General features: G+C 39.9%; 2 protein-coding genes across 4 annotated transcripts; both read left to right on the top strand.

The window, feature by feature from the left end:
* The first annotated feature begins 69 nt into the window (after positions 1 to 69).
* dbnlb (drebrin-like b) lies at positions 70 to 10,219 on the top strand. 3 transcript variants are annotated; one of them, XM_072388236.1, is made up of 15 exons: positions 70 to 223; positions 2,198 to 2,253; positions 2,477 to 2,589; positions 2,678 to 2,752; positions 3,208 to 3,357; positions 3,701 to 3,778; positions 4,061 to 4,212; positions 4,286 to 4,340; positions 4,577 to 4,648; positions 4,912 to 5,035; positions 5,344 to 5,466; positions 5,789 to 5,863; positions 6,055 to 6,113; positions 6,202 to 6,289; positions 8,910 to 10,219. In XM_072388236.1, exons 1-15 carry the CDS (start codon positions 141 to 143, stop codon positions 9,044 to 9,046), a joined length of 1,440 nt encoding a protein of 479 aa, XP_072244337.1. In that variant the 5' UTR covers positions 70 to 140; the 3' UTR covers positions 9,047 to 10,219. The 3 variants fall into 3 exon arrangements, with proteins under 3 accessions (XP_072244337.1, XP_072244338.1, XP_072244339.1); XM_072388237.1 differs by lacking the exon at positions 4,577 to 4,648; XM_072388238.1 differs by lacking the exon at positions 5,344 to 5,466.
* Positions 10,220 to 10,847: 628 nt separating this feature from the next.
* Positions 10,848 to 21,227, top strand: arid5a (AT-rich interactive domain 5A). Its single transcript, XM_072388235.1, has 8 exons — positions 10,848 to 10,870; positions 13,042 to 13,181; positions 14,298 to 14,371; positions 17,801 to 17,969; positions 18,079 to 18,131; positions 19,267 to 19,364; positions 19,449 to 19,608; positions 19,703 to 21,227. Exons 2-8 carry the CDS (start codon positions 13,061 to 13,063, stop codon positions 20,927 to 20,929), a joined length of 1,902 nt encoding a protein of 633 aa, XP_072244336.1. The 5' UTR covers positions 10,848 to 10,870; positions 13,042 to 13,060; the 3' UTR covers positions 20,930 to 21,227.
* Positions 21,228 to 22,197: the final 970 nt, after the last annotated feature.

Here is a 22,197-nt window from a genome sequence, read left to right as displayed (position 1 = left end):
CCCGCACTTATGGTGCGCCGGTTTGAGATACATAGCCAATAAACTAGCTTGCCACAGTTGAAAGTCAGCATCATCGCCACTCCCCCTGTAGGAAGGGCGCACCCCGGATAGCTAGCTGGCTAGCTGTACTCAGCAAAACGATGGCAGTAAACCTCAGCAAAAACGGCCCCGCATTAACTGCTGCCTTTAAAGAAGTAGTGGATGAAAAATCTAATACTAATTGGTAAGGAGCAACATTTTAAAGCGGTGCTAGTTCTATGCTGGAGGCTGGTTAGCTATAGTGTTTGCTAGCTTTGAGTCAGTCGTCAAAGTAAGTTAACGTTAACCTTTTTGCTGGATAAACTAACCTAATCTTAATGCTACATTGTGAGCCACATCAGACATTTTGCTTATTTGGAAGGAAAACAACGTTAGGTTAAATCAGCATATTATTATTATTATCCCGTTATCAGTGTAGCTTTGTCCCATTTTCTTGCCAGTTATGTGTCCTAACGTTAAGGATGAGCTAACACCATAGCCAGTATTATTGTTAATTAGCCAACAGTTTGGTACCTGACCAACCAACATGGTTTACAGGTATTTTTAGCTTTTGTTGAATGATATAATTGAATTAAGTAATGTAAGTTTCTAGATGTATCGCCCACTTCCTGGTAAACGTACCCAAATGTGTGACAGTCAAAACCAGGAACTTAATTTTTGCTCTACTTAATGTAGCATGGGTGTTATTACCTTGAGGTAAAACCTGTTGAAGACAGCTGGAGTGTTTAATAGTGACCTTGATTAATTAATCCAATGAGGGAATGGGAGTCCTGTGGGCCCTGTGTTCACTCATGAGTGTTTGCCTTTCTTCAGTCATTTTTTTAGCATTTCACAGTCATCTTTTACCAGTTCAGCTCCTTGCCTGTGGAGTTTCTTCCTCTGAAACTGTGTTGACGGCGTAAAGAAATAAGATAATGAAGAAGTGATCTCGCCTTAATTTTTAGGAAATGTCAAAACGAGAATAACCAAGTTCTTACTTCTGCTGCAGTTAGGAAGTGTTACATTAAGGCTGCAGCGAACCAGACTTAAACTGAGCAAAATGACCTCTCAAGAAGTTAATAATTTAATGTGTAATGGCTTTTTATAAATTCGGTCAATGAGCAGGCTATCTATGCTGATCTCCAGCTAAATCATAAATGCATTCAAGGTTGTCTGTGAAATGGTACTTGGAGCCTTCTTATTTGCTGACATAAGTAGAAAATCTCCTCTCTTTAAGTCTTATTGTTTAGCTTCATGTTACAATAGTTATTTGTGACTTCTGAGTAAAGATAACAAAATGGCCTTAAATGTATTTAACGACTTACCCCCCCCCAACCTATTTAATGCTTGTAGCTATAACTACATGTCAACAATATCTTATCCCTTATTGTGATTATATTGCATTTTCCAACGTTTTACTGCCTATTGAAAATACTTTTTAGCCTGAATATAACCCCCAAAAGCTATTTAACCTACCCTGCAACATGCAGTCAATGTAATTAATGTGCACAACCTTTAAATGCACTGTTCTTGTGGCATGTTTTCCTTTAAACATTTTATAGGAGACGTATTTTATCTGTTTTAGGATGGATTGTCTTTTAAATCAAGTTTTTGGTTGTGCTGTACTCTGCGACATTGTTTTATGTTTGTTATGTCACAGTTTGACTATTTATTTTTGTTGTGTTTGGCTGCACTGCTACTGCAAATCAAATTTCGCCTAGAGGGACAATAAAGCTCTGAACTGAACTGAACTGGCCTGTGTGTGGACTCTAAAAAGACAGAACTGAGTACTTCCTCATATTCCTCCATGTGAAATGAGGGCTTTCTCGCTGGCAAACCCCTGTAGTAACAGGGGATTAGATCTGTTCAGAAGTGCCAATGTTAAGTTATCTCTATTGGGCATTTAATTGCAAAGAAAAAAGGATGATATCTTGAATGTTGCAGAAGCAAGCAGCCAGTGAAGATGTAGCGGGGGGGAAAAGAGGATTAAAACTGCAGCTTTATTTATGCTACTCTTATTTCCACTTTATGTGCATAGGGCTTAAGTGTCACAGATGCTTTAAACAGGCTTACAAAACATCTCTTGTTTAGTCAAGTGAAAAATGATGTATATCAGTTTCAGTATTTAAATATCCGTTATCTTCTGTTCGTTTGTTTGTTTGTTTCCCCCCCCCCTCAGGGCCTTGTTCACCTATGAGGGAAACAGTAATGACATCCGCCTGGCAGAAAAAGGGGGTGAGTAAACGAGTAGAGGCTGTCATCAAGTTTTAAGATCCCAACACGATACCATCAGATGCGCGTAGGAACGTCGCTGTCAGTGTTGCAGAGCTGGAATATCAGCACAAAAGAAGTGCTTGCCTCTGCTGTCTCAGCTTTTTCACAAGGGGGGGAAAGCATTGCGCAGTTCCAAAACAAACCATGGTAACCATTTTACTTTTCCACAACGTTTCTGTGTCAGATGGAGGACTCGAGGAGTTGGTTGAGGAACTCAACAGTGGAAAAGTGATGTATGCTTTCTGCCGGGTCCAGGATCCGAACTCTGGTCTGCCTAAATACGTCCTCATCAACTGGGTTGGTGCCATATTCAACCTTTCTGCATCTGATTGTTCTTTCTGAGGTTGTCACTCTCTTATTTGTGGCATGATCATTTGTTTTCCAGACTGGAGAAGGAGTCAAAGATGCCAGAAAGGGAATATGTGCAAATCACGTCAGCTCCATTGGCAATTTTCTTAAGGTAGGTAACACTGCATGTTTGAGGCTACTTTAGATGTGGAATTTATTTACTATTACACTCTGATGTAGTTTATGAAGGGTAGTTATCCTTGACTGAAGTCGCTTTCACACGCGCACTGGGGTCGGAAAATGCTCTACAGAGTTTCTGGAAGTGAGAAGGTGGTTTCAATTTGCTGTTTCTGGACCAATCTGAGCAAAAGTTGTCAGACTCCGTTAAAAACAATATTTATTTTGCTATTAATATGAATGCGTGTAAAGCTGTTTTGGTTGATCCTCAAAATATTATGAGCCTGTAAAGGCCCTCCATATGGGCTCTTTGATATTATAACAGCTTTGTTGACGTGGTGCAAGCAGGATGTGTACTGGGTGGTGCACGTGATGACAAAGAGGAAAATTTGTTGGTGCTTCATGCGTGTTCGTGTATCGAAAGGACATGTTTCTGCTATGCTGTTTCAGGGGGCCCATGTCACAATTAATGCCAGAGCAGACGAGGATGTTGAGCCCGAGGTGATCATGCAAAAGGTGGCTAAAGCCTCAGGAGCCAACTACAGCTTCCACAAAGAAGCTTCCAGCCGCTTCCAAGACAGCGGTCCTCAGGGGCCTGTGGTATGCACTGCTGTTTGCGTGTCTCTGGCAGGGAAAGATAAGTGGTGGAAAGATCTTAAGACGGTTCTTTACTATCATGCTCCCTTTTATGAAAGAAGGTGATGATTGATTCATATTCTGAATGAGCAGTATCCTAATATACCAACATTAAATATAGTGAGACATGAATTACCCTTACAGTCCGCTTTTTTTCTTTTCTTTTTTTTTTTTCTTCATCAAAGTATCGATGAACTGAAGTAGCTCTGGTTTTAGACTACAGTGAGCCACTACACTAATGCATTCTTGTATCCTACAGAACTGTGCTGTCATACATACTCACAGATGTTGTTTTCTCCTCCTGCAGGGCTCGGTGTACCAGAAAACCAATGCTATGTCAGAAATCAGGAAGACCAATAAAGACAACTTCTGGGCACAGGCAGAGGTACGCTGACAAACTTGCATTAAGCTGATGCACGTGTGTGCAGCGTCTCTTCAAATCTTTTATCTTAGTTGATACTTTTGTGTGAAATGTTTTTTGATTATTTTCATTTGCAAATGTAGCTCTTGCTTGAAAAATCTTTGCCCATTGATGCAACTCATTCTTACAGCCGTCAAAGACCTTCAGAAAGTCGTGCTCCTTGGCTCATGTTGTGAATTCAAGCTGTTTAATGATATTGCCGAAGTATCAAACCGGAGTTGACCTTGCAGCACGTTCAACTTTCAGAAAGAAGAAGAGAAACGTCGGCAGGAGGAGCGGCGCAAGGCCGAGGAGGAGCGTAAGCAGCTGGAAAGGGAGAGGAAAGACAGAGAGGTCAAGGAGGCAGCACTGAGGGAGAAAAGAGACAAGGAGAGGGCCTCTCAAATTGAACAGCAGAAGTAGGTTCAGACCGTAAGAAAATGGCATCTATTAAAGGGCTCAAGTAACCTTTTTTTTTTTTTTTTTTTTAAGGAAGTACCAGCAGAAGCTGGAAGCTGATGATAGAGAGCAGGAGAAACAACGCTGGGTGAGTGTCTCATGAAGATTACTCACAAGACCGCAGGGTCAGTAAATGGCTTTCAGCTGTGCAGTAGGCTTAAGACACCAGAAGACCACGTGCAAATCGATGTGACATTTACACTTATGACATTTACAATTATACTAATTGTTAAATACGTTTTTGTAGCGCACGCATCATATAAACACTTAAGTCAGGCAGGTAGCAAATGTCAGCAGTGCCAACATTAATATCAACATCATCAGGAGGAGAAGCAGGAGGACGAGGCAGCCCAGAAGAAATCAGTCAAGAGAGGTGAATCTCTGGAGAAGGCCAACGTGAGTTCCCCTTCCCAAAAGCATTCTCTCCCACCTTTTCCACTTTCTTTTCTCTGGTCTTTCTCAAGACGAGCTTTCATCTCCTTTCAATCTTGAGTCCTTTGAAGCTCGGGGAAACAAACAGTCTGTCCTGCATAGCATCTTTCCATAACACACCTAATATGTAGTGAGATTTTTCTTTTCTATCGACACTCACAATTGTATTAAAAATAACCTGTAATTTGACTTTTTTAGTCATGGTTTTCTCTTCTTTTCCTCTGTAGGAGGCTGCGTCTCTCATCTCTCAGCGTTCTGTGAACCCCAGAGAAATGTTCAAGCAGCGAGAGCGGGGAATAACTCCCAGTGCCTCAGACGAGCCCCCTGCTGCCCCAGCGAGCCCTCAGCCAGGTATCCCCTGAGCTTAAATGGTCACTTCTTGTGTGTTTGCTTCAAACGTAACAGCCTTTCCCACATTACAGCAAAGCTTTCTTAGCCTATCTTTCAGGGAGTGGTAGGTACAAACGGGTTATTGCTGTCTCCCGACGCCGTGCTTCCTGAAAGTTGAATCTTTCCATCAGACTGTCTAATTGTCTCATTATCATATTTAACTCTGTCTCCATAATGCTGCCTCTTCCTCTACTCAATCTGTCTGCTCTTTGTTTTCTCTCTCATCTACTTGTTGGCATGTTTTGGGGTCATTGTGTGTCTCTGCTCAGGGCGTCTTCAAAGCCCTTTTCTGTCTAAGCAAGCGTATGAACCTGAGCGAGCCAGCTCACCTCATCACCAAGCTTCTCCTTCTCCTGTGCAAGCAGGTTCTGCCTCTCCTGTCCGTGCTGCAGGTGTGAGCTTATCACACACACACACACACACACACACGAAGAACACTTACACAGCGAATTGGGTGTCACACGCAATCTTAACAATAGCTCAGTGTTTCTTTTGTTTTTGTCACGCCTGTGTGTCATCATCTTCCTATTTCTTCAAGTTATTAGTTTCATCATTAGCCTTGCTTCTGTTCAAATTTGTCTGATCATTTTTATTGATTTATTTTTTTTACTCTTTGAGTGAAACACATCAGCAACGCCCTTACGCCTGAGACTGGTTGTGGTGTTTAGCCTGTGTGGACTTGTGCATGTCTGTGCTTGTGTTTTGGGTGATAAGAGCCTGATGTGGATGATGGGCAGTCCAGGTGTGAGTATGATGAGCAGGACGCAGCCCCCCAGGAGCAACAGAAAGGTGGGGCTCATTTCACATACATCAGCCTAAAGCCTTTTTGTATCAGTTTCCCAGCCCTTCCATCCACTTTTGTATAAAAGTGCTCTTGTGATGTAGATTTTTGTTGCCTCCAGGTGTATTTACTGCCACCTGCTGGCAGGCGACCAGCTCTGCTCCCACACGTTCTTTCTCATGGTTATTTTATTTTTCAGAGGAGGCACCGGCTGTAAACTCATACGTCCAAGAGACGCCTTATGAAGAGCCTGCTCAGGTGGGTGTTTTAGTCACTGTTAGTAGGACAGTTTTCCTCCGTCATAAAAGTGAATATGAAACATAAGTTTATGTCATCTCTCTGTCAGGTGGAAGAGAATGACTCCTCTGAGGTGACTGCAGAGGAACCAGCAGACAGAGGCGTCTGTGCAAGAGCATTATATGACTATCAGGCTGGTGAGTGTGTTTTTGGTTGGGTTTTTTTGTTGAGGAGGTGAGTGGTGGAGAGGTCTTCAAGCCAACTGCTGTATGTTTAATCACCCGGCTCATAGTGTATGGTTATTTGCCCCGACAGGTTTGGGGTGGGAGAGCATTTTTGTATCATTGGCTTCAGTCTCTATTGGCTTAATGTATCCCGACATGCCAGAACTTAAAGGGATGGAAAGTAGATGATTAAACGGCATATAAAGGCATATATTTAAAAAATATAAATACATTTTAAAAGGCCACAGAAGTTGAGGGATAAAATAAAACTAATGTGATTTAGACTGGTGCATCAAAGTGCTTCAATATACACGTTTGTTTTTGGTGCTGCTTTAAAACAAAAAAAATGAAGAAGCTTGACAGGAAATCGAGTAAGAATGGGTGAGTGTGACATGCGAAGCAAGTCCGTGGCCAGAACTGCACTATGGACGGTGTGGTTATGTGGCACATATTTTTTACTTTCCAGCTATGAGTGAAACTCTTTCCTTGAATCGTCTGCATCATGTTCGACTGCTTTCTACTGCCTCACTTTATTCTTAGTTTATGCTGCAGCAGATGCAGTGGGGAGTGACAAAAGGGGATGTGGAAGACTGTGTGAGAAAATATTAAAACGTGCTAATGCTATAACTGTATCGACAATACTGTAAACTTCAAGCAGCAGCAACTTCTATATTAAACACAAGAAACCATGAAATTAAGATGAACATATCCAGCCCTATTTTAACCCTATGTTTAAATCAACATTAGAGAAGCATCTGCTTCTGACTTGTTTTTAAATTAAAGCGACCTTTGCTGATCACATTTTCCGGGCCAAGAACTACTCTGTTGCACCTGTGGACATAAATAGGGTAGTTAAGAAATTTCCAGCCCGGTGCCACGTTGTGTTGCCTTACCACACAGCGTCACACACACATTGATAGGAAACAACACTCTTTTGCCATTATGAGTAAACTATAAAACACCATGAAAGATGCAGCGAAGAGACCCAGGACAATGCTGTCCGAGGAGGGGATGAAAAAGAGGTTAAATGCACAAACAAGATAGAGGACTGAAATAAACGTGAGGAAAGTTGCATATGTGCAGATTTAATTGAGCTGCGAGAAGAAAGTGATCACGATCATTTCTCCCTCCGCTCTGCGTTGGTAATAAATCACAATGGACTTAAGCTGGAGTTGATACCTTTAATACAACCAAAAGGAATTGTGAGAATGCTGGAAAGCATTCTTCTCCAATCTTTCACCGATTTTCTACAATTTTTACACTTTTTAAACTATTCCACTTTGATTAAACTTTCTTTCCTCATTCAAATGAATGGAAAGTGCTTTCAACTCTTCAAAAACTTCCTACTCTTTCCAACCTTACTACTTCAACATACTTTCAGCTGGAGACACCATTCAAACTTTAAACGACTCACAAGACATTCAGCTATTACCAAATGGTTCAGCTTTTTCAAATATTAAGCCAATTTTGAAATATGACAGTTTAAAAAACATGAAAATTTTTGCTCCTTCTTGATTGTTATGAATGAGCAGCCAGCAAAGGGGCACACTGATCATTTCAACTTTTACTGATATTCAAACAAATTCCCCTAACTTTCATACAGTTTAACTCAGAGAAAACAATTATACCTTAAAATGTAGGAAAAGTTGTCCTCTTTCAGCTGACGTAACTACTAAAGAGCTCACATTTACAGAATTTCAGCTATGAGCCTTGAAGATAAACCTTTCAAATTCTCTCACTAACTCCAATGGAAATTTTGGTATGATACCAGAGACGGGTTCAACTGTGTTCAACTCGCTGCCGTTTAAATTTTTTTCACTCCATTGAAATAAAAACTACATTGCCGCGTTCCTCTATCCCTTCTGCTTCTTACGGTCTTCAAATTATTTTCCTCGCTCTTCCATTTTTCTCACAGGAGGTCATAGTATCCAAAAAAGCCATTTCTGCAGGTTATACAGGGAGGGAGCTCGTTAAGCCGCAGCTGCTTACAAACATTCCTGTCACTGATGACATCACTCTTCCACTCCCCTGCTACATGTTACACTGAAGCCATTTTAACTATTACTCACTTGATTTCTGCTAAATTTTCACTAGTTTCAGCTTTTTGAGCATGGTCAACTAATCGCATTCAACTCATGAGCATGCTCACTGCTGTTTCGCAGGAACAGCTTTTTCTAGTTGTTCTTTTGTGCTCCAGTTGTGTACTTAAGCGTTCTTAATCATTGCAAATGGAAAATAAGCAACACGAGAACAGCAATAGTGTTGTTTTAATGAGCAACATCCCCCTACACTTTTTTTTTTTACATTTTCTGTGGTTTTTGACCACAAACGTTACATCACATGACTGCAAGGGTGGCCAAAGAGCAAAAAAAGTCTGATTTTTCTAGTGCATAAACAACATATTAAATGTTGTAACGAATGCATCATATATTTCCTATGTAGCCACTTCGAAGTATATTCAACATTGCGTAACTCTAGTCTCCTAACTTGGAGTCTCCTTTGCTCTCTTGTAGTAAATTAGTCGTTCTGGCTTTAAATTTTAAGATAATAAAGTACCTATGTAAATGAGATGCCTGATCCTCTGCTCTTTCAGCTGATGACACAGAAATCTCTTTTGATCCCGATGACGTCATCACCGGAATTGAGATGATAGACGAGGGCTGGTGGCGAGGATATGGCCCCGACGGCCATTTTGGAATGTTCCCAGCCAATTACGTGGAGCTTATGTAGCCCACACCCTGCACTTCCCCCAGATCATCAGTCAAGCCCTGAGGACCTCTGCAGGAAACCAACATACGAGAAAGTCTGTCCTCACACGCAAGAGATGAAGCTGAAAAGGAGCAAATGAGCCTCCACATCCTGGACCAACAAACACGGGTGATCGTTGTGGGCCAGAACCTTTTTAAATTCCTCCTCATTTAAAAAAATGAAATTCCATTGTTGATGTTGTAAGCAGCGGATGGCATAGTTTAGGGATTTGTGAATATCCAGAGACTGCCCAAAACTTCCCCCATTCCCTTCCTGTCCCGGACACAGAAAGTCTCTTTACCTGGAACTGTGACGCAGTAAAACAGCCGCCTTTGTTAAGTGTTGACTTCAGTTGTGAGCATTAATAGCACTTCTAATTCACATTCCTTACAAAGTGGCTTCAGTTCTATTTCAGGTATGATTTAGTTGTTACTTGTAGCAGTGGCTCCTATCCATTTAAGGAAAATAGAAGCTAAAGATGGTGGTACCATCTACAGCCTAATCTTTTACCTTTTTTGCCTTTCTTTACCGGCAGACTGAATTATCTTTTTTTGTTGTTGTTTTTTATGAGACTGAACTTCCGTGTGAACATCAAAGCTGAACTGATCAGACTGTGGTTGAAGTGAATATTTAAACAAACATGATGTGTGCTGTTTGGGTTGTTGACTGTAGTAGGGCAATGCATAAAACGGTCAAGTTCCTTTTTTAACTGTGAGTAAAGAACAGTCTAAAGTCCTTCCTCATTTCAACCACATTATTTCAGCACACCTAACCTTTCAGGGACAGGCTAAAGAAAAGAACACACAAGTCTGCGTTCATTTCTGTTTTACTTGGATCTCGCTGGGCTGAGGTTGCGTTTGAGTGCACAACAGAAATCTAATAACTAACGTGATGCTACAGTGCCATAACAAGGGTGTGTGAATGCAGTGGAAATCCTCCAGATGATTAAACATTGAAACAGCTTGACAGCAGACTTTATGCAACCTGACTGTTTTATTTTGGGACAAAATTCTTTGAAGCTGTAAGGTCAGTTGACAAAGTGAGAAATCGGTTGTTTGTGCATTGAAAAGGGCATTGTGTCTCCATTATTATTGTTTGTTTTTCCAGAGTCTTCTGTAATGCACCTCTCCTTCATAATAAAACGAATAAGCAAGCCGAGTTCGTTCAGCCTTTTCTTTCCAAATCTAGATCAGTAGAAAAAGTTTGATATATAGAAGACGGTGAGGGATTTCCAGAGTTTTAACAGGAACTCAGATGTATACACAGGCTCGGTATTTGTTCTACACTCAGTTTCCTGGAATGAGGCAACAGTTGGGGAATTCACCTCTTAATGCATAGGTTTCAATTTCATGTGAAAATCAGATTTTACATCTTTCAGTTAAATCATTGTTCAAGTGAAAGAGAAAATCCTCTACACAGTCCTAACACTGGTGTAACTTGTGCCCTGTCGGTCTTTTCTCTCAAAAGCAAACTTAAATTAGTTTTTGACCTTTTATGGGTTTTGTTTACATTTTATTGCCAGCCTTCCCTCCTGACTTGGCATGTTGATAATGGTTTAGTACATTTCGTAATCCTACCCTACAATAAATGCAATAAATAACAGCTTGTATCAAATTCAAATTTACAGTTAAAATTAGTTTGGCAAGAAATTAATCAGCTAATGTAGTTTCAGAATAGATTCCACGCATAGGCCTGCCCGCACAATCTTAAAAATGATAAAGATGATCTGGAAAAGCTAACATTGTGCAGCTACTATGCGCTGATCACATATTTGCAGATTGTTCCCAGGAAAACGACTCATTTCAGGTAGGAAATCTTTTCTTTGTTGGAATCGCAATATTTTCTCCACCAGTCCTCATTTAGATTGTGTTGCCCTCACCTCAACCTCGTGTTTATGTCAGTGAAAGTCTGAGATGAATAGCTGGGGATTTTTTCAGTCTTACTACCCATGTTTTTGCTCATCATCTCCACATTTGTTGTCGGCTGCATAGGAGAGAAATTCTCGCAGCAGTTCTGCAAAACACTGTGACACAATTACACAGAATAAAGCCTCCTATGTATCGTAAATTACTAAATTGACGTAGATGTCAGTCGTGCCCGTTTAACAATTAAATGTAGGCCTAAAGTCTGAATAATGATGAGAAGCCAAGAACTTAAACTTCAATGTTTTAAGTGATTGTTTCGGAGTCGATTTGAGCTGGAACTGTGAGAACAACAGCACTTTAATTCTTCTATATTTTGCACAGAACTGAAAAAAATTCTTCAAAAGCAAAAGAAGCACTTGTTTTTTTTTTACTTTTAAAAAGATCCCTCTGATATTTGGACAGTTTGAAGATATTTGCTTATTTTGACATTTAGATATTAATCATTTTTAAATGTCATACTCTATCCGCAGCTGATGGAGGAACAGGGCATCCCCCTTTCGAAGAGAACAAAAACATGCGGAGGAAACGTGGATAGTGTCAAGTGTTGCCTCTTTATTCTTTTGAATCACGAGATGTACTAAGTTTACACTTATTAGTCATGAGATGTACTGAATGTAAGACAGCCAAAAGAAAATTAAATGGAAAATACTATAAAAGCTAAGTTTGACCTCAAGAGAAGACAGCAAAAACATCATTTCTAAACCGTAAAGGACTAAGCTTCTTAGAGGAAATCCATTGCTTGTTTTCAAACTTAAAATCTGAAGACAAATCTCCTGATTCATAATTATCAGTAAGGAAGCAGATGACTGTTTTTTTAACTGCTTGCTTACTCATTTTAACTGGCTGTTTCGGCATTGTCCTGGTGTCTTATTTCTAACCAATATCTCTGGGCAATGGCTGGTAGAAATCATTTTAAAAAGTAGTACATTCCCTCTTCCTTAAAATCTGCAGTCTGAAATCCCTGCAGCGACAGGCCAGCAGTGTTCCAAATTTTATTTACCCACGTGTCATCTGTTAGAACACATATTTACTTCCACTAGACCGTGGAAGTTAAAACTACACGTGTGTGCATCAAGCACTCTTACACACTATGGTGCCAACGGTCATGTAGACCTCTCAGGTTTTGGAGCATCTTCTTTACCATGATATACTCACAGCTCTAAGTTATGAATACACTCAAAATTACACTCCCATGGATATGTCATGACGAGCCTCCCATACAGCCTTTTACTGTTTATTTCGCTACCGGTGATAAACCTGTGGTAAATGAATGAGGAAAGATGTTTTGCAAACACTGACGTTAGTTGCACTCTGTGTAATGTGTTAAATGTTTCTCACTTCGTCCAATTTGACCTCAAGAAATGTTTTTGCCACGCTGATGTACGCTTGACCGTAAGTGTTGCAGTCTTATTTCCTTATTTTAGAACTTTTTTTTAAGAATCCTTGTTTTAGTAGACACCCAGGAAATGTTACCCTGACATCAAGACGCCTTCAAATCTTTATATGGACATAGGTTGAGCTTTGCTTTCACTTCCCCAAATTCAGCAATTTTGCTGAATTTCAGCCCCGTCTCTATTTTGTAGGTGGCCAAGCCTTGATAATGGGTTTTAGTTTCTGTCAAAAAGAAACAATGTCTACATTGACACTTACTATTGGTTTGAATCGATTATTGTTACTATTTTCTTTTGTTTTTCCCTTGTACCTATTACAGTGATACACGTGAAAACATGTAATTGGCATTATTCAATCATTTGAAAGATTTTGTTATGTACAGAATCAAGTGCAGTCTAACATAAAAAAGATCTGAAATCACATTACAGTTCCTTGTGAAGATAACCCCATAAAAGTAAGACAGTTCTGTTTAAAGCGTTAGACTGTTAGTCAAGAGTATCTAGAAGTAGAATTTGAATAACTCAAACCAACAATGCAAAGACAGCTGCAACTTTGTATCTGAAAATCAGAAGATGAAACAGAGGGAGCAGATATTTTGAAAGTCGTGCAGAAAAAAAAAAACGAAAGAAAAAAAAAAACTTAGTTCAGCCTTATTTGCAGTGGTGCTATCAGCCAACCAATGAAACTGTCCTGCGGAGACATCTTCCTTTTTCGTGGTGTCAAGCTGAAGAGAGCATCACATGAATTACTGTCACAAAACACAGTGAAGCCACCGACTAGCAAACAACTTCTGGAAATGGGTGAGCATTACCTTTATCTTCATTCAAAGGCACATACTGTTCATATTTACTGTTTCAGTTATTTTTCGAATGACACATTAACTACTTTATAAGTAGTTCTGTATTCAGGAATATTGAACTTATTGAACAAATGTTGGCACTTGGAGTTACTTTGTTTGTACAAAGTCAGAAAAAGTTTCATTTTGTATAGATTGTTCATGTTACTTAATCTGTTGGAGAAACTGTGAGATTAGGAAAGTCATAATTTTATAACAAGAAATAAGCCATTAAATGTGATTTTAAGGCCATAGAATCGAGTGATTAATGTATTAGTACCTGATAAAACCCCACCGCAAACGCAACTTTTGAAATATATAAAGTTTTGAAAGCGTGTATCAAAAATATTTCCTAATCTTGTGAAATAGAGAAGTAGGAGGCTACTGAAAGCAGAATTAAGGGTTCAAGCCACAGCACAGGAAATAAGTAAACTCAAAGGAGAAGCATATTGGTTTTGCACAAAAAAAAATTATATCACTGTGGGTGGAGGGCTGCAAGGTTTTGAGCTGACAGTTGGTACAGAATGACATCTTATTCTCAGAATTACATTTCACTCCCAGGCATGCGATTTCAACATCCACGTTTCAGTTTCCCCTGAAATGCAAATGCTGTTGGTCCAGAATATTGAGACATGCCTGAATATTTAGAAAAGCAAACTCGAGCTAAAAATCAGCGATTAAATGATTTGAGAACAGAATGTGTTGAGCCTTACAGTGAAGACATTGTTTCGTGGCAGTAGTCATCGTTCCTCACGAAATAAACGGTCTTCAGGGTAATATAGGTAGTCATGCTTCACTGGGGCAGTATCTTGCTTGAGATGATCTTACAATTGCCAAATACTGTTGTTTTACTGTTACAATATCAGAATTGACGCGGTTGTGTTCATGAGCAGGAAGTGGTTTTGCAACCTGTGGTTTTATATCACACTCAGTCAACAATATATTCTACAGATTACTATTATTTGTTTGTGTGTGATTGTGATCGATCACCTGGATTTGTGTTCATTTCTACACAGTTTATTTGTTTAAAGTATGATGTAATTTTTGTGCTCAACCTCTGTTTCCTGGGACGTTTATGAAGCTCAAGAGGACCAGAGCGAGACGTCACAACAACCATCAACAGCCAGCGATGAAGACAAGGCGAAGACGAGACAGGTACAAACCTCAGTCACTGCTCACAATTCGTCAGTTGGTCCTCTGGTATCATGCTGGGCAGTTTCCATCAGTTACAGTTAGTCTATGACTACAGACATGACTACTCAGAATGAGCAATGTGTTGTGTTTTCGTTTCCCTTTTTCAGTCGATTTGAGACAGTGGCAATTTTTTTTTCTTTACATGCCAATAGTGTGTGTACAGCTTTTTTTTAAAAAAGTCTTTTGATTGTGAAATGAGCATCAAGGAATCGGTGGTTCTACTTTTCTATTCTGAGAACGATAAAGAAAAAAAAACGCATCACAAAGAAAGTTCAGCAGCACTGCCATTCACAGTCACTATTCTGGTAACTGAAGAGACACAATATGAGAAGCACAAATTAGCTCATCAAATTTCCAAGGCCGATGTTAGTTGAAAGCCTGGTGGTTTCTGTGGTGCCATCTGCCCTGCAGATAGCATCAATCCTGAACGCCACTGACAGTCATTGTGAGAATCGCATATCAACACATTGACATCATCACCCACACAGTTTTCCAAAAAATTTAATTTGTGAAATTCAACTGAATGTTTCACAATGATATTCACATAATGGTGGGGAGCAAGATTTGCAGCAGAGGGGCTACAGTAAGTGGCTTAAAGTGCAGAGGTTTCCTGTAGACAACCTGTGATGCATAAACCTGAAACTCTGGTGAATCAGATCAAAAAATCAATGACTGAAAGTACACAGGCTGTTATGCATACAGATGAATCTCACGCACCAACCCTGTGATTTTAGACAAGGGTCTGATCCCAATTTACCAACCAGTCATCATTGTTCAGGAAATACATGCAGTGTGCAAGTGATGTGAGAAATATCATTTTCAAACATGTCGTTTTTAATACATACATATTAAAAGGGACATGCAGATCTTTAATGTGAATTGATACCGAATTATAGCGGAAAGTCAGAGCTGTTAGCTGGGAATGGCAGTGAGAAGCCACTGAACTGTGACTCAGTCGGGGCTATCTTAGTTAGAGGCCTGCACCTTCACTATTACTCACTTTAGAGGTTTACTTCTCGGAACCAGGAACCACATAGAGGAACTTGATTCAATATGAAACCGCCTCGAGCTGTTTTGTTGTACAATGGGTGCCACAGATATAGCAGCTTCTAGGTATGATGATTCAAAGTATAATATCGGGATGCACTGTGGTCGTCACTGACATCGAATCTATTGAAATTGATCAAGGGCAGCTGTGATGTGAGATTTCACATTTGAATATCTTGCGTGACTTCTGAAATTTTTTATTTCACTTGAGTAATTAAAGTGACTGCAGCAGCAGCATTTGTGACATATTAACCAGCAACTGTTTTCACAGCATGAAATCAGACAGAATGACACTCCCCAGCTTCAGTCTGAAATATTTTGACTCTAATTATAGAAAAGCTTTCAACTTTCTCTAACCAATCACAAAGTATCAAAGTATCTATTTGTTGTATAGTGGCCGTTCCTCAGTTTGCAGGAGATAAAGTGAGCCCTGTCCATTTAAAGGAACTCTGCTGCAATGCTTAGACTGACAACATGTGGATTTCTTGGCCTGTCCATGACACTGACTGCTTAACTGTTGGTTCTACCACTGAGCTTATCAGAGTTCTTATTTCTTTGGGGGGTTTTTTCCATCAGAGAAACTGTTGTTTTGCGTTGTGATTCCACAAGAATCTATACTTTTGCTTTAGAGGATGCACTAGTTTTTAAATGCTGCCATTCAAAAAATTTGAATGACTAACGTCAGTCGGTTTGGGGAAAATTTACAAAGCTGTGTGGTGACATCGGAGGAGTAGAAGATTGTATGGTGTGATGGCTAATAACTTAAACAAAACCAGTTACCCTGGTCATAACCAAGAGAAAAGAAATGTTATTTCTTTTTTTTCCTTTAATTAGGCACACTGTAATGATCCTTTTGTGTCAGCTCATGTTGGCCATGTTATCGCTTCAGAAGTGGAAAGAGCAGATCATGCAGATGTTTTTGACATTTTCATCAACCTTTTGAGGTGCAATTGGCTCAGGGGGTAAAGTTGTCATCTTTACTTTGAAAAATGAAGTAAAGATGGAAAAATGAAAAATCTCTTAATGTCCTTAGGCAAGACATTGAATCCCATGTTACCTCTCGAAGTGTTCCTCACTTTCAAGTTGCTTCAGAGGTGGAGGTTTCCTCTAAATAAATATAATGTAATATGATAAGACTCAAATAAAAATGGATGGAAACACAGTAATTGCACACACAGCGGATATAATTCTGTCCCTGTCAGTTATCTATACTACATACATTACGTTTTACACATGAAAAGCAGTAGGACAACCGAAGAGTTGTTCTCACAGACGTATATACTGCTGTTCCTGAACTGTGTGGAAAATCTACATCAGCACATAACACATCTGCATAATACATGCCTGGTGGCTAGTTTGGTATGCTTCAGACAAAAATAAACCAGCTACTGTGCTCTCTGTCGTTATTGACCTGTCAGCTGACCAGTTAGAGAAGGCTAGACCCTTTTGGAGGGGGAGCTTAAAGAGTAATATGGTAGATAGTAGCATTTTAGACAAAAAGATTCCAGATGTGTTGTAGCAATGTACAAGATGGGAAAAACTTCTTTTTTTTTAAAATTAATGCATGTAAACATCTTCTGATAAAGTGATGAATCTGAAAATTAGCCTGATACGGGCTCAATAAACTTATTCATATTAATTTAGATTTTACTGTGATATAAATATCAGGACCAGAATAAAGAATCTGTATTAACTGATGAACTGTTTGAAGTCCAAACAGTTTTATACTTCTGCTTTTGAAATATTCCAACTGTTGCTTTAAATTCTGCTTGACTTTACTGTTTCATTTCTCTTTTCTTGCAAACCACAACTAGGAACACTGTCAATTTCTTACTCTGGAGTTTTTTTTAAAGGTCGGATACACCTACTTTCTTAGTAGCTTAAAATTCCCTTGTCACAGCACTTGAGGTAGTTTTGCGGAAGTACACTAACATATAAACCTTGATGCAGTTTTTTTCTTCTTCTAGCATTTGGTTTACAGTAAATAATGTTTTATTTTTCTTTATATTAGTTATTTCTTTGATTTAAGCTTGTTTTTCAAAGTGACATTTGTGATACCGATGACTGACAACTCTCGACCAAAAACCCCACAAGTCTGCTGCTTTCTCTCCAGACAGGATGCGTAGTGGTTATCTATTGAAAGTAGTGGTAAAACCCTACGTTCTGATTGCAATGTTTCATTTCAGCATTGTGTCTCATGAGATGACTGCGTTTCTTTTTCCCATCTATCACATCTTATCTTCAACTGTAAAACTGGTTTCTATACATTGCGGTGGACTATCACATTTACGGGAGGCACATCATTTTGATGTAAGACGAATTTCTGCTTTCTTCCGACATTAGGCCTCTCCCTGTGTTATTGAAATTCACGACTCTATGACTGAATGTGAGGAAGAAGCGAGGCCCAATCAAGTGCAGATGGAGGAGAAAGCATTTGTATCAAGTTTGCACTCTTTTATGAAGGACAAAGGCACACCCATAGAGAGGATCCCGCATCTGGGCTTTAAACAGAGTGAGTTGGTGTTCATTATCTCTGTACCTGCTGTTTTATGAACACAATACGAAGGGAGTTTGAATCTAGATTACAAAATTCTTGTGTTTTATCTTCTCCCCACTCTCAGTTAATCTTTGGAAGATCTACAAAGCTGTTGATAAACTTGGAGGCTATGATTCAGTAAGTTCTTCTTTTTTTTTCTGTCGCTCATGATCCTTTAACTGGTGCATACAACTTCAGTGCGTAGTGGTTTCAAAGTGGAAAGTGAGCATCAAGATTGATGCTATAACATATTGGTTTCCACCACACTCGAGGACAATGAAGCTGCTGAGCTCTCAGAGCAACATGCTCTGTTGTCTTTGATGTCCTCATTGTCGATAAGTTCTGAGAGTGAAACTCATATTGAAATGGAACCAGATCGGGGCTACAGTTGACCACCAACACTGTGTCCTGAGGCGTAAACACAAACACAAAAAAGGCTGCTCGCGTATGCAGAGGCTTAAAAACGAAATTGTTGTTTTAGTAACGAAAGCAAGTGGGTTCGATATGGCATTTGAAGGGTAACAAGCCACTATCCTTGTTCTAAGAAATAGTCGTAGATCAACCTGAAGGAATGTATTCAAAGGCAGAATGATGCACTATCAACTTAGATTATTATATCAAAATGTAATTAAATTGAATGAAAAATGTAAATATATGAATACTGGTATGATATATTGTGATATCCAAACCCTTTAGGGCATTCGTGCTCCATATATACCTACAGAATGAGTCTAGCTCATAGATTCTATAATAACTGTGAAGGCAGCATCAAATCTGTCAACACATCATGTCGACGCTGTCATCATTTCTGATGGCCAGCAGGGGGCAACACCTCTGCTGCAAGGCGTGCTCAAATTGTGTCAAAAACTACTAACAAAAACCTTTTTTTCTCACTTGATTTATTACCTCAAAAAACACTACCTTGTTGGAATGATGGTCTCTCTTGCTAGTTTCAAAATATGGCCTTGCATGCTTCAGGGAAGGGGCAATCAAATGGCTTGAAATGTGTGGCATCTGAATCCATCCTTTGCTGATAATGTTTGGTTTTGAGAACGAAACCAAGAGAGATGACGGAAAGTGGGCTAAACAACCACCAGGCATACCAGGGCTGATGTTATAGTGCACAACAGAGAGATCACTACGACAGGATCAGTAATTTCTTAATAAAAATAGTAACAATGATTCTACCCATTATTGTAACTTTTCGAAACCTTGCAGTTACAAATCCTGATTTTTATGTTATTTTCGTTTTGTTTGCTGTGCTAACCAACAGGTGACAGCTCGACGTCTGTGGAAGAAAGTATATGATGAGCTGGGAGGAAGTCCAGGCAGCACAAGTGCTGCTACTTGCACTCGAAGACACTATGAGAAGTAAGAAGAAGTTTCCCATTAAATCTTTCTTTAAATCCTAAAATATGCCGACTTTATATCTGAAATATGCTGCTCATATGACAGGCTGGTGCTTCCCTTTGAGAGACACATTAAAGGAGAGGAGGACAAACCTCTGCCTCCGAGCAAACCACGGAAACCATACAAGAGAAATCTGGAAGGCAAGATGCACAAGCATGAAGGAAAGAGGAAGAGGACTCATTCAGAGAGAGAGATAGATACTGAGGTAACAAATGACATCTCTGGTGAAAACCTAATGTGAGAAAATTGTGTTGATATCGACTTTTAAGTGACAAAATGTTTCCTTTATTATACTGCAGTTACTCAGCCGAAGAAGTCCAGAAGCTTCCTGCCAAAGTGAAACAATGATACGTCCTCACTATAATCTCTGGGCCTCCACCTCTGACAGACACCTCTCAGACAGCCCTCAGACAAACAGACCCACCCCCGATTTCTGCACTGCTGTCAACGGCCACATTCTGCAGGTCCCTGCATCCAGCTCCTGGGTTGCTCATATCCCATCAGCAACTGGAGAGGTCATCTCACCTCTGGAGAAAAAAAAGCGAATGGCTCAGGCCAGCCTTAACTTGCCGCTAAGTTCTCAGAGAGAGGACAAAGACAGGCCTTCCGTCATCCACTGCTCCCAGTCTCCAGCCCGGGCTTCTTCCAGCAGGAACGGCAACCTCTCTGACGGCTCTCCTCTCCCTCTATCCTCCTCTTCTTCCCGCAGTCCCTCCCCTCTGTCTGTGTCATCAGAGGATGGTCCAGCAGAGACTGAGGAAACACCTTCACCAACCTCAGAAGTACCCCCGAACTGTTCTAATACTGTCAAAATACATGAGGATAAACAGTCTGTGAGCTCCAATCAGACATCTACAGACCATACAGGACAGCATAAGGGCATTTCTCAAGTCAGCTCCCAATCAGCAACCACCGATTCAATAAAGAGTCAGATGAAAGACTCTGCTTGGAAGCCTTACTACAAAGTGACTGGCAGATATTTCACACATCCCTACCACTCACCCTCCTCCTTCTCAACATCTACCTCTAGTTTCACCAAAGTTATTCCGAAATCTGGGCAGCTTCTGCGACCTGATCCCATACGGCCAAGTTTTAAAATTCACCAGAACAGGTTTCTTCAGCAAGAAGACGCTATGACTTGCGCAAAGAAGCTGAACGGTATGATTCCATGGCATTATCAGACAGAGAAGAGGGAGAGATCAAGGACAATGCCGCAGAAAGTTCCGCCGACACAACACAGCATGTCCCCGACCACCACTACTCTGCCGGCATCGTGCATCCTGTCAAGCTATGACAAATCAGGGAGAGACTCTCGGCACCAGCCCCCCATAAACCCTGCATTTCTCCCCCACCGAATCAGACTACATCAATCTCATCTGATGTACCGTCATGTGCCAGTGGGTCCAAGTCACTCTGCTCTCATCGGGCCAGCTATGTACCCATATCCCTATCCCATTCCTTTCTTAAATCCCCAAGCTGGACATACCATACCTGCCATGAATCCCATTTATTCACACAAACTGTAATTATAAGTGCAGTCATAAGTGGGGATATATTTTTAGATGTGACTGACATCATGATTTGGCCAAATTACCAACAGATGAACTGAACACATCCAGATATGTTCAATGTATTGTTCTTGAAAGCCAAAAACTCTCTACTGTTATGGTACTGTATGTATAGTTTTCTAATGTGATGTTCTAAGAATGGTGTATATACATTATTTCAGAATTAAATATTTCAACAAAATTAAATTTGCTTATTGTATTGTCACTTAAATGTATTTAAAGAAAAACCAATAATAAATAAACAGAAATATAATAATCTTTTTTCTTTATTCATGTTGCTGGGTTTTCCATAACTTATCACATGTTAATCATGTCAATTTTGCTCAAGAAATTTGAGAAATTCTAGCTCTTAGCAGGAAAAACTGATTTCAAATAGTGTTGCAATATCTCTTCCTTATAAGCCTGTACTCAAGTCTGATTTTTCTCATCACAGACTGTGGTTTTTAGGCACCTGTGTGTGTGTGTTTTTTGTCTGTTGATCTGCAGAAACATCTGCAGCTCTCCGGTGTCAACCTTGCACGTCTGATGTAAACTCAAGAGGATGCTGCAGTGGTCTGCAGCACTGAACATCAGTACAGTGGTAATGCCACAGCGGATGCAAGATCACATCAGTGAGAATAACAAAGAATTCTGAGGCAAGAGCAGTTAGGAGGAAAGAGAATGAGGAAATCTCACAAATGAGCTTGTACTGCACGCCGCAATGTGGTGTGACACAGCTGGAACTAGTCAAGCAGAGGATGGTACTTTTGAATGCACAGCAGAAGTGAGAAAGAAAGACATCTGACACGTAGACTCAGGGATTGCCATTTTGACGATGGCATATCTATTTCTTTTATTCTGTATATGTGTCTAAATAATCAAATTCATTCGACTCTTTATCCATGGTATGGCGCATAATCCCATAGCTCATGCTTTCATTTTTCTAAAGCAAAGAATTGTAGCAAAATTCAAGTGCATTTAAATCACAATATTTCATGGTATAACTTAGTTTTGTTTCGACAAGGGAACTAAAATAAATATCGAGAAAAAGAAAAATTGAGGAAAGAAAATAAAAGCAACCTTGCGGCACCGTGATAATCACAACTACGGCGATATTAGCAATGTTTTCCAATAATACATTGATTTAGGTGATTTGTGATTAGGTTTAGAGGGGCCTGTAGTAGTGAACTGAACTACATGTTTAGTGTTCCCTAAGCGTATAATTTCAGGCTGTCCTGTGACCCAAA

Source organism: Leuresthes tenuis, unplaced genomic scaffold (genome assembly GCF_036924035.1).
Source record: "Leuresthes tenuis unplaced genomic scaffold, fLeuTen1.0.hap1 SCAF_6, whole genome shotgun sequence".
In the NCBI taxonomy this organism is placed as follows: domain Eukaryota; kingdom Metazoa; phylum Chordata; class Actinopteri; order Atheriniformes; family Atherinopsidae; genus Leuresthes; species Leuresthes tenuis.
Note: the sequence above shows the minus strand (reverse complement) of the source record. Positions and strands in the feature narration are given on the sequence as shown.